This window comes from Poecilia formosa, unplaced genomic scaffold, assembly GCF_000485575.1.
Source record: "Poecilia formosa unplaced genomic scaffold, Poecilia_formosa-5.1.2 Scaffold365, whole genome shotgun sequence".
NCBI classification, from domain to species: domain Eukaryota; kingdom Metazoa; phylum Chordata; class Actinopteri; order Cyprinodontiformes; family Poeciliidae; genus Poecilia; species Poecilia formosa.
Window position 1 is genome coordinate 16447 of NW_006800304.1, and position 14419 is coordinate 30865.

Below are 14419 nucleotides of genomic sequence, written 5' to 3' on the forward strand. Positions count from 1 at the left end.
ATAGCTTCGCTGAGAGGCTAATTCCTTGTAGCTCAATTTGAACACAAACATAGTCTTTTCCAGCGTCCAATCAGATCGTTTATAAGCAGAACTGAACCCCAGTGGACCAGAAGACGCTTCATCCTCCACCGTTGCTGTTAGCGTGTTAGCTGTTAGCGTGTTAGCTGTTGTTGTCACTTGTGTACCAGAAACGCACAAATATAAAGGTTAAAATGGGAACCTTTGCATAAAAAAAGTGATTAATTGCATAAAAGCATTATAATTTAAAATCTATGTAATCAATGAATCAGAATCGTTGTGTTAAAGTCCCAGCCGTCGTTTTAATTGAGTCAGATGATCATCAGTGTTTGTTTGTTCCTGCAGGGTTCTGATCCAGAGATGCTGCCACGCCTTCACACCTGATCCGTCAGATTGGTGAGTTCAAAACTTTTCAACATCCTGATGAACGTTCAGCTGATGGAAACCTTTTTACCAAGTCAAAAATAATGGAACCATGAATCCTGAGCTTTGCTTCAGCTCCTCTGGTTTCTCTGACAGCTGGAGTTCCTGCAGGACTTTGACTTTGCTGCGTTTCCCTTCAACTGTCATGCAAATTTTAAGCAAACTTTTAAAATGTCAGGGTACGCATAATGTGATTTAGTCAAATATTGACGCTACGCAGGGCTGGAATAAACAGGAAGAAGAGGTTTCTAACTCTCCCGCTTCTAGCTTCCTCTCCTGGATCAAACATTATTGAACTCATGGTTGTGCAGTTTATTTCTGTTTATAAAATCCAGTCTGACATGTTGGACCTGGAGGTGAACAGTGAACCCGGTGGGAGCATCACTGCAATGAAACGGCAAGCTGGTGAAACGCATTTTAATGGGACAACCGTCTGGCTGAAGCTCACCGTAAAACACACACACACACACACACACACACACACGCGCACACACACACACACACCTGACTGTGACCCCGGCTCCCCTGAACACGACGGGAACAGAAACGTCCCACTTTCTGAGGACTTCATGTTCACATGGGCTACAAACAATCTAACCAACACGTAACGTTTTACAGCAGGAGACTCGTCACAGTCGGTCTGAATAAATGTGATTTTCGCCATGCAGCTGCGATGATGATGGAAACTGATCCCGGTCCGGCCGTGCAGAGCCTGGCGGATCGACCCACAGGGCTGAAAGGTCAATGCTGACATTTAAAATGAAAACTTAGCAGCAATTCATGTGGAGATTCAGCGTATTATTTTCACACCTGAAGTCCGGTACCTCATAGTTCTGGTTCCTGAGGTTCGGTTGGGCAGGAGCGTTTGACACGCCGACATGTTGTGATGCTTCAGTCAACCGGTTCGCTGCAAGTTGTCGTCACAGAGCTACTTAAACATTTATCAATGATTACAACTTTAAACACTCATAGCTGAGTATCATCAGCATAGAAAATAAAGAATTAGATCAGAAAACTGGCTGATTGTTTGGCCTGGAGGGGAAATAAACAGAATCGCCCTGAGACGGAGCCCTGTGGTTCGCCACATGGCAGCTTCTGAGACGCTGACATGATCTGGTTTGTGAAAACACTGAAGCTTCTGGCCGAACGGTTGGAGGTTTGTTTGTTGTTTCCTTTTGTCTCGTCTGTCATGATGTGCTGCTGCTTTTCTCGGCCAGGTCCTCCTTAGTGAGGTTTTGATCTCAGTGAGTTTCTAAATAAAGTTTCATGAAAAATGAAAATTGTTTTATTATTTCAGAGGATGGACTCTGAAGTCATCCTCTGATGGACGGACTCGGTGGATCATGTTGTGATCAAACCTGGGATTCGTGTTGGTTTTTCCAGCAGGAAGCGGCAGCATCGTCCTGTAGAGAAACATGCCTCGGGTGTTTTCATGCGACTCGTTCACAAATTGTAAAATCCATATTTTCAGTCTTTCATGGCTTCCTAAGTTTGTCCAACATGAAGCGACAGGAGGAGCTCGTCTCCATCTTGTTTTGGATCAGCAGCTCTGGTTTCCTCTTTGTTCTTTTCTCCTGTTTCTCTGCTGAGGTTCCAATTAGAGAGCAGAATAAAAGCTTCAATGAGAAACTTCAGAGCTTCTGCATCTGAAATCAGATGGATTTGGGTCACGCTGTGCAGAACTCTGTCGGAAGCAGAAAGATTTTCATATTTAACGTCTAAAGTTGGTTTTCTGACGCTGATCTGAGTGGATGTAACATCAGCTCCTCTAAACGGGTCTGAGAGGAGGCGAACCGGCTCCGATTACAGATGAAACCCGTCAGAAAGTCCGATCCGTTCCCAATTACTGGCAGAAGAAATCCCTGCCAGGGCTGGACGTGTGCAGAGTGGACGCTGAGGGACGGATTGGGGACACGTTGGACAGGATTAGTTCCTCAGAGGGCAGAGCGGCGCACCGATCAGATATTCATCCCAAATGAGACATTTTTCCTTTGGCTGCTGTGTTAACCACATCGCTGACATTTCACCGTCGTTCCGCCGCCGCGGTTTGAGACGGCCGCTGCAGAGGAGTGAGGTCATTGGGTCAAGTGAAGCAGCAGTCATGTTGGGCGAGCTCATTTCCTGCTGCCGCTGTTCGACCCGAGAGCAGCAGATTGTGACGGAGCGACGCGTCTTTGTGTCAGACGATGGATCCTGCTGCTCCAGACGACTTTTTAGCATCTTCGGTGAAGAAAACATGATGCATAAGTATAGATATTGTTTCTAAGGCAGACGGTTTGGCTGCTGATGAGGAACCTGAAGGCAGCAGAAAGCCTCTGCACAGACTCAAATGTTGCACTTTGTGACTTTATCAAATAAAAACATCTCAGATCATCTCTGAACTCCTGGATGGTTGAAAGCAAAGTTACTGTAGTTAAATAAAGCTAACTGAATAACAAAAACTGAAACTGAGAAAACATTTTCGTTAGCTGAATTAAATAAAAATGGTAATTAATAGGGAAAAACTAGAACATACTGATATCCTTGCAAACTGATTTAATTTTTCTTTTTTTTTCTTTTTTCTTTTTTTTTGATTTCAACACTCCGTGTTCATCCTGGCGCTACGCTAAGCTAGTCTACAAAATGGCGACGCTACAGTTGGGAGAAAACTCCAGTTTATGTTCAATGAACATTTTATCCGTTTTTTGCTGAGTATTTATTACTCAATCGATACGCAATCCCAATAAAATATTTTTTCATAAAAATGAACTTAAAGTGAAAAATCTAACCAATAAAAACCAAAACTAAACAATATTTAATTCATATTAAATAATAAAACATATCAAACACTAAAAACTAATTGAAACTAACTCGACTAGAGAAACAAAAAGTAACAAAATAAAACTAAATTATAGTGAAAAAACCTAAAACTATCATAGTCCTGGTTGGGGAAGCTGTTCATTTCTCTCTTTGTGTAAGAGTGACACAAAGAGTGAAATACAGCAACACACACCTGGAAGCGGTTCTGTCCCAACAGTCAGAACCGACGGCACCGATCTCCTCTGGTCCATTGCAGAAACTTTGTTGGAGAGAAACGTCGTCTTTGCCTCCATTGTTGTCTCTCTGCCTTGATGAGCAGGCTCTGCACTGGTGGCATCTTGATTAGGAAGAGATGAATGAAGCTTCCTCTGCAGATGAACGTCGGCTTCAGCAGCTTCCTGCATGTCAGGCTTTTTTAAAGTTTGAGTTTTGAAAACGTTTTCTACCAGCGCCTCTCCCTGCAGGAAGCCGCCGGGCCTCATCATGTCTGACTGAAACCTGGATCTGTTTTTATATTAAAATCTGTAACCTAGCGTCAGTTCCAGTGATAACTGAGCTTCATATTAAAGCACGGCTTTTGACGAATGGCTGCGCAGCCAATCGGGTTAATGGATCCTGTTATCGGCGGTGGTGTCAGGATCCCAGCTGGATAATAATGACTGCTCTGCGTTTGCGGGGCATTTAATTCAATAAAGAGTCCATTACTTCCTGCCTGTTAGCCTGCAGCCTCTGCAGCCTGCTTCCCTCCCTTCACGTCTCCATGTCAGCCTCTTACTCTTTTAGATTTCATTAGGCTGAGTCCTCATTAGGAAACTGGATTTCTGAGGAAGAAAGGCGACCAAAGCCTCCTGGCCTGCTTACAGGAGCATAAAACACGACGCTTGGCATCGGGTTAATCCATTAGAGATTCTGCTTTCATGGAAAAATTCTCCCTTTTTTACAGAATTTAAACAAGCCATTAAATATGAAGCTGCAGATGCTTCCATGGTTTCCATGAAATGTTCATCTGGATTTGGTGGATGAAGCTGACGTCATGGTGACGGAGCGAAAATCTGCGAGAAGAAAAGCTTTGCAGGCCGTCGGGTGGAGTGGCATCACAGCTTACTCAGCTGCAGCCCTCTGGGGTTCGATTCCTGACCTCATGGCCTTTGCTGCTTGTCTTCTCTCTGTCTCTCTGTCCATTTCCTGTCTGGCAGCTGACAGTAAAGGTCAGTAAAGTAACATTGTCAGGAAGGACATTCATCCAGACCTGGAGAATTTCTGAAACCAGTGTTGGATGGACCGAACTAAAACTTCAGCAGCGCTAACTGCAAAGAGCTAATCATAAACAAACACTGCTCAGCGCTACACCAACACGGTACTTAGCTTCAACCATGTCGTTGCAACATAGCATAGCGCCCTCTACTGGGTCATATCTGTTATTGCACACCTTCCTGTTCGGCTTGCACTTCAGGACTTTTCACTCAGGTTTTCAGTTTTAGAGTTGAGTTTTGCTGACTGTGTTGCTCTTCACCTTAATTTGCTGTGACAGGACTTCAGTCAGAAATCATGCAGGATATTAATGAAAGCGTGTCGACCACCGCTAACTCCAAACTTTTCCTCAGCTCATAGCATATGAGGTGAGAGTTTTCAGTGTTTCAGTCTGAAAAGCGTCAGGAGCCGTCAGAGGTTTCCGTTTTTCTGCAGGAAGCTGTAACATCTGGATTCGTTCTGACTAAACGTCTTATAACGAATCAACAGAAACTGAGCTGCTGTTTCCATATCTGACAGAAAGTCAATTATGCTTTTTTTCATTGGGCTGTTTTATCTGTTTTTCTTTCTGCTGCTGTTTGATTTTCCTTCATCACCCTCCTCCTCCTCGCTCATGCTTCCCAGCAGGGAGTCAGACAGACGGACGATATCCACAGATGAGTGAACGAGTGGCTGATGGACAGGATGAGTTGGAGATGAAGGGAACTCCAGCTTTGAGAGTCGGATCCTTCAGGCAGCGAGAAGGCAGAAAGGTTTTCTCTGTAGGAAACTTCCTCATCTTCCTCATTCCTCATCTTCCTCATCTTCTTCTTTGAGATAAATTTATCTCCATGTCTACGTCTTCCTGGACCGTCTGGATGTCTTCGTCCGGCTGTTTGTCTTGATGCAGACAGAGGACTGTGGGTGTAAGCTGCCATTTCTAAAGTTATACAGCAGAAAATTAACAGCAGTAATTTGGGTTGTTTAAGAGAAAACATGGCGGTTCATTTATCAATCAGTCGTATTTTCACCATGTTATTTACTTATTTATAAATGTCACAGTTTCAAACTAAACATTTAGTTCATACAAACCTAAATATTTAGCTTTGATCTAACTAAATATTCAGTTTGGAACAAAAAGCTAAATAATTAGCTTCAAACTAAATATTAGAAAACTAAATATTCAGTTTAAAGCTAATTATTCAGATTTCAGAATATTTAGTTTGAAGCTAAGTATGTAGTCTGAAACTAAATATTTAGTTCACATATTAACTATTTAGCTTTAAGCTAAATATTTATATTTAGTTTAACCTTAAACTAAATATAAATGTGAACTTGAAAATTACACATTTAGCTTCAAACTAAATATTTTTGTAGGAGCTAAATATTTAGCTTTTTATTATTTAGTTTGAAAGTGTGACATTGGAAATAACATTTATAAATATATAATTTTGAAAACTGAACTGTCATATTCTTCTCTTCCTGCAGGCTAAATAACTCAGATTATTGCTGCTAATTTCCTCCATATTCAGACTCAGTTTGGTTCTGAACATCGTTCCTCAATAATTCAGCTCCGTTTATCCATCCCATAATAAAACTGTCGTATTTAAATCTTCTGCAGCTGTCAGAGCTAAACTGTCACTAATGAGTGGAAGAGACTTTTTAAATGTGGAGTCCGACCCGAGTCGGGTTGCAGATCCTGGATCTGGATCTTTAACCAGCCTCTGCTGCTGTCTGAGCAGAAACGTCCTGAGAAACAGAGGAAGGAATATTCTGGTGAAGTTGAAGTTTCTCCAGCCGAAGCCGAGGATGACCTGCTTCTTAAAGGGGCAGAATCTCGTGAAATCGACTTTCTAAGCTTTGCATCATGATATAAAGTTATTCCCTCATCAGATATAGACCTAGAATGTTGTCTTGATTCTTTGATACATGTTTGAGAAACTCTTTAATCTCCATGGCAACCATTAAGCTGCTCCTTCAGACTAGCCAGCAGCAATTAGCAAACATCTGCTGAGCTCATCGTAGAAGCTACTTCTCAGAGCGACGCTGGTAAAAATGTTAAAGCGTTAATAGAAGAGCCATGTTGGGATGACTTCCTGGAGGCGGAGCTTCAGACAGAGCAGGAGCTTCTTAAAGAGACAGAGGCCCAATGTCAAGACGTTCAATTTGATATGTAGCATTTTTATAACAATTGAAGGTAGCAGAGTTGCCTACAGGAATAACTCTGAAGAATTTGAGTTAATATGAGTTACAACATTTAATGAAAGCATGTTTGAATTGGAATTGAATTTGCCCATAAAACACACAATTCTGCTCCTTCAGTCTGTTTGTATTTGGAGGATGAAGTGAAGTGAAACATTTTGCTGCCTGTTTTTGCAGCCTGTTAAGCTCGGTTTCTCCTTCAGTCAGTGCCTCCGCCTGGACCAGAACCACGTTCCTCAGACGCAGGAGTTTCTGTTTTCAGGAGTTTTCTGCTGAGGCCATCAGAAGATGTAAGCAGCATCTCTGCTCTCCTTCACCCTGACCTGCAGTCACTGCACGCTGTGTGTCTCCACGCAGAGCAGAGCAGAGGAGATGTATGCATCCTCACGGCCGGCTGCTGTCCTGGATCAACCTCCTCTCTGCCGGCGCTTTGCGCTGAGAGCCGACCTCCACTTCCTCCGCCCAGGATTTAGGTTTTCTCTCCCGGTCCAGCATTGTTTAAGCCGCTGGAACGTTTCTGACTCCTCCAGATAAACTCTGCTGAGTCTGAAGCTGCTCCACATTCAGATGCTTCAGATGTTCGCTCTCTGCTTCAGGCTCTGGCTGTGTGAGTGTGTGTGTTTCTTTGCACTAACAGTGAGTGTGTCCATTCCTGCTGTGAGTCCAGCCGTCCCCCCGGTGTGTGTGACTCAGACAGTATGTGTGTGTGCATGTGTGTGTGTGGGTTCCTATTTGCTCCGTCAGCCCAGCCGTGTGCATGCAACACATGCTTCACGCTCTATTTGTGTCTCAGTTGGTCTGTGTGTTCATGCCAGTTGTGTTCATATTGCTGTCTCCTGAGCGGGGTGTGTGTGTGTGTGTGTGTGTGTGTGTGTGTGTGTGTGTGTTCAGACCAGTTGTGTTCATATTGCTGTCTCCTGAGTGGTGTGTGTGTGTGTGTGTTCAGACATCTGAAGGGTTTTAGTAAACACAGTGACAAACAAACCCTGTTTCAGCTTTAGCCTCCTAATCATCTGCTCATAATAAATATTGGCTCATAAACCTGTCAGATTAATAATAGCAGAACCAAAGAGTAAAAACTAAGTACACCCCATGACCCAACAGGGCCACCATCCTCCACTTTATCACTCTCTCTTTGTGGATAAATATTGGTGTAATATTGCTTCAGCACAGGCTGAGGTTTGGACTTTGACTAGGCCTTCCTGATGTAGAGCTACATGCAGTATAATGCAGATTATAACCAGATCTGAATCAAAAAGCAGCTCTAACCAGCTGAACTCAGTGTTTCGGTGGTTTTTCAGTTTCCTGGAAGTTTGTTCCAGATTTGCGGAGCATAGAAGCTGAATGCTGCTTCTCCATGTTTGGTTCTGATGCAGAGCAGAACCAGAACCAGAAGAGCTGAGAGGTCTGGAGGGTTGCTATGACAACAGCAGATCTTTTGTGTATTTGGAGGGAAAACATCTTCACTTTGTTTTTTTCTCCGGTTGGATCTTTAAATCTTAAAATGACTGTAAACTGACGGTGGCAGCAGGTTGCAGCAGCTCTTTAGTTCTCTGCTTGAATCGTTGCTGTTTGGACAATTCTTCCCTCTGGTTCTGGATGCTGAACAGCTGGAAGGATTTCTGCTTTTACTTTCCCAACTTTCAGACACCAGTTATGATGCGTAACCGTGGCAACAAGGTGTTGTTTTTTTTCAACTCGGAGCAGCTGATTAGCATCTCAAAAGCTCAACTAACACCTGAACTTTGACTCCATATCCCAGCGGCGTTGAAAAGCTTCATGGATGCAGAGGGACAGGAAGTTGCATCATCTCTTCTGTGTGGAAACAGGAAAAACTAACTGGATGAACTTCAAATCCAATAAAGGATCTAGACAGTTTTCCATTTATCATGGCATTTAACGGATCTTATCCGCTACTCCAACATCTCTCTGCCCGGCTTCTAACCAGACTGAGATTTAAAGAGAAGCAGCAAAAGCAAAGGAGGTGGATTAGCACCTGATGGCATCAGCAATTACACGTTACTGTGGAATGTTGTCTCTGTTTCAGATGCTGAGCTGCTAGCATGTCAGGACAGACAGTCTTCAGTCAGAGGCTCCTTCAGATTTGCTGCAAGCCTGACTGCTACTGGAGATCCTTCCAGCCCACAGCATCACCATCCACAGCGACTCTCTGAAGACACCTGAATGATCAACATTTAATTTCCCTTCAGGATAAATAAAGGATTTCTGAATCCGGCGGCCATCTTGTTTCTAGAGGAGAGGATTTCTCCTCCAACCCTCCAGAGCAGTCCAGTGTTTCTGTTTCTCTGTCCTGACCTTTAACTCAATCCCACTGACGGCGAGGAAAGAGAGAGGAGGAGGGCCGTGAACAGAGAAGAAATGAGCAGCTTCACACCTACGGAGGAAACGAAGCGCTTCCTCTCCAGATTCTTCTTGGAGGAATAAATGAGTCGGTGTGGAGGGTGGAGTGGATCTGTTTAAGGTGTTAATTTGTGGATCCTTTCCTGGCAGTGGCAGCTGTGTGGAGACGCCCTCCTGCTTCCTGCTGGATGACCTTTCATTACTGTTAGCATCCTGCCATTATCCCGTCCCTTTAATTACAGTCATCAGAACCAGCAGGACCAGCAGGACCGGGTCGTCCCAGTCCGGCTTTGTCTTTTTCTCTCTCATACTTTGTTTTTAACTGTTGTGTGTGCTGCAAACTTCAGCCACACACACACACACACACACACACACCAGGGTGATGTCAGCCTGTGTTATAGACACACACATCCCTGCTGCTCAGCCATGACATCATTATCTCACACACACCAGCAGGAACACACACACTTGATGGAATGAGACGAAGCAGGATCATAAACCTGGATTGTGTCCCATCAGGAGCTGGATGATAATCTGATGAACGATGGGATGTTTGTGTTCCTGGGACATAAATAAATCAGAATAGATGCAGCTGTGATCTCATTTCTCCTTATTAAAGCCGAACGATTTATTAAACTGAAGCAAATACGATATCTGAGATTGTTGCTATTGAGTTTTTTAATTTGGGTTTAACATGGACTTTAACTTGTTCATCTAGATGAACTAATTGCACTGATGTGTTAAAGTTGTTGACATAATTATTTGTTTGTTTTTACACTGTTTTCTGCTGTTAAGCCGATCTGACTGGACGCTGGAAATGACTGCTGCTGTGTTCATGTTGTTAGCCCACATGTACGATGCTCTGATTCAGGTTTCCATCTCTCCCTCTGCTGAAGCCAGTTCCTCTGAATCCTCCCAGGCTGATGAAAGGTTATTGCTGTGAGTTACAGCAGCTCGACATGCGGCCATATTTAAAGAAGACTCAGATCCAGACACTGAAAGGACATTTTTATGCTCAGTTTGTCCTTGAGATCTTTGCCCAACGTGGGTCTTTGTTTTTAATCCAATCAGCATGAAGACACCAGCGGCTGTCTCTCCGTTTAATCCAATCAGGTTTTGGATGCAGTTTGTTGCCGGCCAGAATGAGTCGGGCCGTCCACCTGGTGATCAGATCCAATAAAATCAAATCATGGACAACCGTGAAGTCTTGATCTCTCTGCCGTGATTGGAGGAATGAACAGACTCCACCAGAAAGAGTCAGTCAGTCATTTGTTCATTTCCTGTTGGAAAAATTAAAAACTCATTTATTATCATTGGAAATATTTTCAGAACCGACTGAAACATGGTTCTGTTTTCTTCTCAGGAGGACAACAATGAAGCAAACGGCTTCTCTGTGTTCGGTCTCCATGGTAACAAACAGTTGTGTTGTAGTTCTCATGTGATGTCACACTTCCAGGAACTCTGTAGCTGGCAGCCATCTTGGTAGGTAGTTGCTATGACAACGACAAACAAGCCACAAGCTTTGAATTAGCTCTCAATTTTCTATCTAACCTATAAACAATATCAGTACAACTGTTACTTGATTATCATTTTTAGTACTCTACCGGCCTCTGTGTAGTACTAAGATAAATATTAATTATATTTATATCTTGCTTCATAACTAGCAAATTTAGCACAGCTAATGTAGCTTTTACATGCAGCCTGTTGTTTACTGACCGTCGTTCATCCTTTACAAATCCGTTTAGACACTGACTGTACAGATGTCCGGCTCATTCTTCGTGTTAAGTAGTGAGCTTCAGTTGGACATCAGAGGCAGCTCGTCCACACCGTCCGACATGTTTCCATTCTCTGTCTTACACGGGTCGGTCCTGACAGAAGCCATTTTGTTTATGTAACTTTCTCTCACACGCTGGTTAAGAGTTTCCACATATTTTCTTTTTGTTGGAGGCCAGGGGTCGCTGTGCTTTGTGCTGCGCTTGCCTACCAAGATGGCGCCGATCACTTCTGGTCCAGACTTGTGGTAACTATGTGCAGCGTTCCTCATCACTTCTGTTACTGGACCATCAGGATGTTTAATCACCGGTTCAGCTGAACCGTTCCCTGTTCAGCTGAAGTCCTGACTGGTGTTCCTCTCAGAACCTACTGGTGGACCAGCATTCCCAGTAGTCCAGGTTTTAATGGTGGTTTACGCCTCGTCTCCGCCAGTGTTGTGTCCATCACAGAGCATCACCGCCAGCATCAAGCCAGATTCATTAGCAGATAAAAATGAAAAGGAATAATTTGACTCACAGTTTTCTTCGGAAAGATTTAGATTTTTCCATTTCTTCCACATATTGGAACAATTCAGTTTTAAAATGAGGGATTATAATCCAGATTGTTATGATGGTGTAAAATAAATGAGAATTTACCACAAAGAGCGGAAAATGAAACATGTTGAACCTTGAAAATATCAGGTGATGTGACTCTGAGTTGTCTTGATGTCATCTGGACTCAGTGGTGACCTCACAGATTCAAGGTTCATTCTGTACAAGGCCACAGCGTGTGTGTGTGTGTGTGTGTGTGTGTGTGTGTGCACGTGTTATATATGACTCAGAGGGAGAGAGGCTGAAGCATCTGAAAGAGCCTCAATAATTTATAATGTTCTGGATTTACATCTCACACACACAGGTTGCAGCTGAAAACTAAACAAATCTTTTTCAGTACCTGAAGTAACGGAGCGTCACACACATCCAGCCTGAACGCAGGTATCTGAACACTGAGCCGATCCGTCCGCTCGCTGCTGCTGCTGACGTTAAGCGCCGTGGTTCCCAGTCAGAGACGTCATGAGAAGCTGCTGGTCTCGCGTGCCAGACAGGCTGCATGCTGACCTACTTTGGTTCAGATTCTGTATTTTTTATGAGGCTGGAAGAAGCAGACGCTCTCAGCACAAATGGAGATGGATACATACGGCTCAATGCAATCCATACAATCCCATCACACACACACACACACACACAGGCTGGAATGAAGCAGAAATCTCTTCATGAACGTCTTTATTCACATGCACACCTTAAAACCACCAAGGATCCCGGTTGGCATAGAGACAGACGCCTGAAGGACAGACTTTCAGACACGAAGCATAAAATCACAGATGCTCAAGGAAATGTCAGCAGCTTCCTGGGAAAATGATCAAAGGAAGTCATGATGCGTGTGACACACACACACACACACACACACACACATCCATAGGCTGCATGCAAACCACGGACAGCTTCTCATTAGTGTGCAGCAATGGCTGCCGGTTTCATTTCTGTTTGTTTCTGCCTTGTTTGTGTAAAAGGAAAACTTTAAGCGTCTTCACAGCGTTTCCTTTCTTTTCCATTCCGGCGCTTTCCGTGCTCCTCTCCCAGTTAGCTCATGAGCTACTGCTCAGATCGACTGACTGGAGAAACTCTGGTCATTTCCACATTACTGCAGCAGAACCAAACACACCGGGTTCATACCAGAGGAGATTTAACTGGGAATGTTGTCTAAACTCCGAGCACAGTGGGAGCAAACCAGTTCATACTGATCTTAAACTGGGACCAACGACCCACAGGCTGAAACCTGAACTTCTGGCATCACTTTCTAACAACCTTTTCAAAGTCCAGTCTACAAACATCTGTGTTGCTCCCTCTAGTGGCAGACAGAAGAAATGCCTCTGTAGTCGAAGCACAGTTTGACCAGAAGTTGTGTTCATAGCTTCTGGTGACTCTGCTGCACCGGATTAGATACAACCTGCAACAGAACAGAACCAGCCTTTATTTTTTTAAAGTAAAGAAATCCAGACGTAGCAGACATGCTAATAAAATATGATAAAAAGATTAAGAAGAGACTTTACAGTCGGGGCAAATTTACAACATGACAGAAATACTGTACAGTAATTTAAAAACAGTCAGATTCACATACATTTTCAACAACTTGTGCTTGAATATTTGTGAGAAAAAAATCAAACTGTGAAAATAACAGCTGAGACTGGAGAACACTGAGTTCACTAATTTACTAGTTACACATAAATTACATTGGAGACCCTAAAACCTTTTTGTTTTTACATCCTGGTGCTCGTTGATGATGAACCTACTGGGCCTGAACCAGGTCTTTGACTTGTTGGCAGGTTTTTCCCTTCATGACCAGAAGGTGGCAGCAGTGCACCAAGCTGTTTGGCTGAACTGTATTTTATTCACTATAGAAGGAAAATCTAGATAATATAAAGGTTTTTCTCTTTCTGCTTCCTACAGAACAAGAACCGGGATAAAAGCGATACTTCCCCTTCCACCAGTCCAACCAGTCCAGTTCCATCATCTGGACCCGGAACCTAGCCGTTGCTTTTCGGGGGCTTTCCATCGTTCCTCAGCGGGTTCTTCAGAGGTTCTCCGTGGTGTTCTGCTCCTCTCGCCTCGGCGCCTTGGACCTTCATGCGTCTCTTAGCGGCAGACTCCGCCCACCACGCCGCCGCCGCCGCCCGGACCATGAGCTGTGAACAGGAGTTTGGAGACGGGGCCATGGGGGTCACGCTCACGCTTCGCCTCCTCATGCACGGAAAGGTAAAGAACCCATCGGAGCAGGGCTGGCCCAAGGCATAAGAGATTTAAACAGCTGCTTAGGGCCTCCACACCACCAGGGGGCACCCAAGAACCCCGAGCTAACATGACAATATATTTAAAATAACATTCAAACCAAATGCTTTTGCACATGGGAAAACATGTTCTATATTAATTATTAAGGTTGTTGCTCTCGTCCTGTTGATGGCTGCTGTCACTGTTAAGGAAATATAAGATATTAAACATGTTTACTTGTTAACTGTAAATTCAGTGTTGAAATAGTTAAAATAATTTGGTATACTTAAATAATGCTGCATCTCAAAATCCAAATATTTTTTTAGTTTGCTACTCCTGTAAGGTTAAAATCATTAGTCATAATAACACTGGTATGATGTGAGCTAATCACAAATAATGCTAATGATACGCAGCTATGTTACACACAAAGACTAGCTTATGAATGATGAAGCATCTTGGTATGAGGGGCCCCAAACAAAAATCTGCTTAGGGCCCCAAAAAGGCTTGGGCCGGCCCTGGATGAGAGCATCGGTCCTGCTGCATCGCTTCCTGCTAGCTTACATCGACCCGGTGCTGCTGGAGCGAACACAGATCCAGGCTCATTCCTGAGCTGAACTTTTTCTAACTGGTTGTTTTTCTTTCCTACACAGGAAGTTGGGAGTATTATTGGAAAGGTGAGTTCCTATTGGCTGTTTCCTTCACAACAGCTGCATTTCCATTGCATGCAGAAAACTGTAATATGCCACTAATGCAGAGGTTCCCAAACTGTGGGGCGCGCCCCCTAGGGGGGGCGCCGTGCCATTGCAGGTGGG

At 43.8% G+C, this 14419-nt stretch overlaps 1 protein-coding gene across 1 annotated transcript in view; it reads left to right on the forward strand.

Moving 5' to 3' along the window:
* The first annotated feature begins 203 nt into the window (after positions 1-203).
* The window catches only part of LOC107833335 (poly(rC)-binding protein 3-like), a 16996-nt gene continuing 2780 nt past the window's right edge, over positions 204-14419 (forward strand). Inside the window, exons 1-3 of the mRNA XM_016662266.1 lie at positions 204-414; positions 13290-13595; positions 14258-14281. Of these exons, the coding sequence (XP_016517752.1) occupies positions 13467-13595; positions 14258-14281 (153 nt within the window). The 5' untranslated portion in view covers positions 204-414; positions 13290-13466. The remainder of the gene's footprint in view (positions 415-13289; positions 13596-14257; positions 14282-14419) is intronic.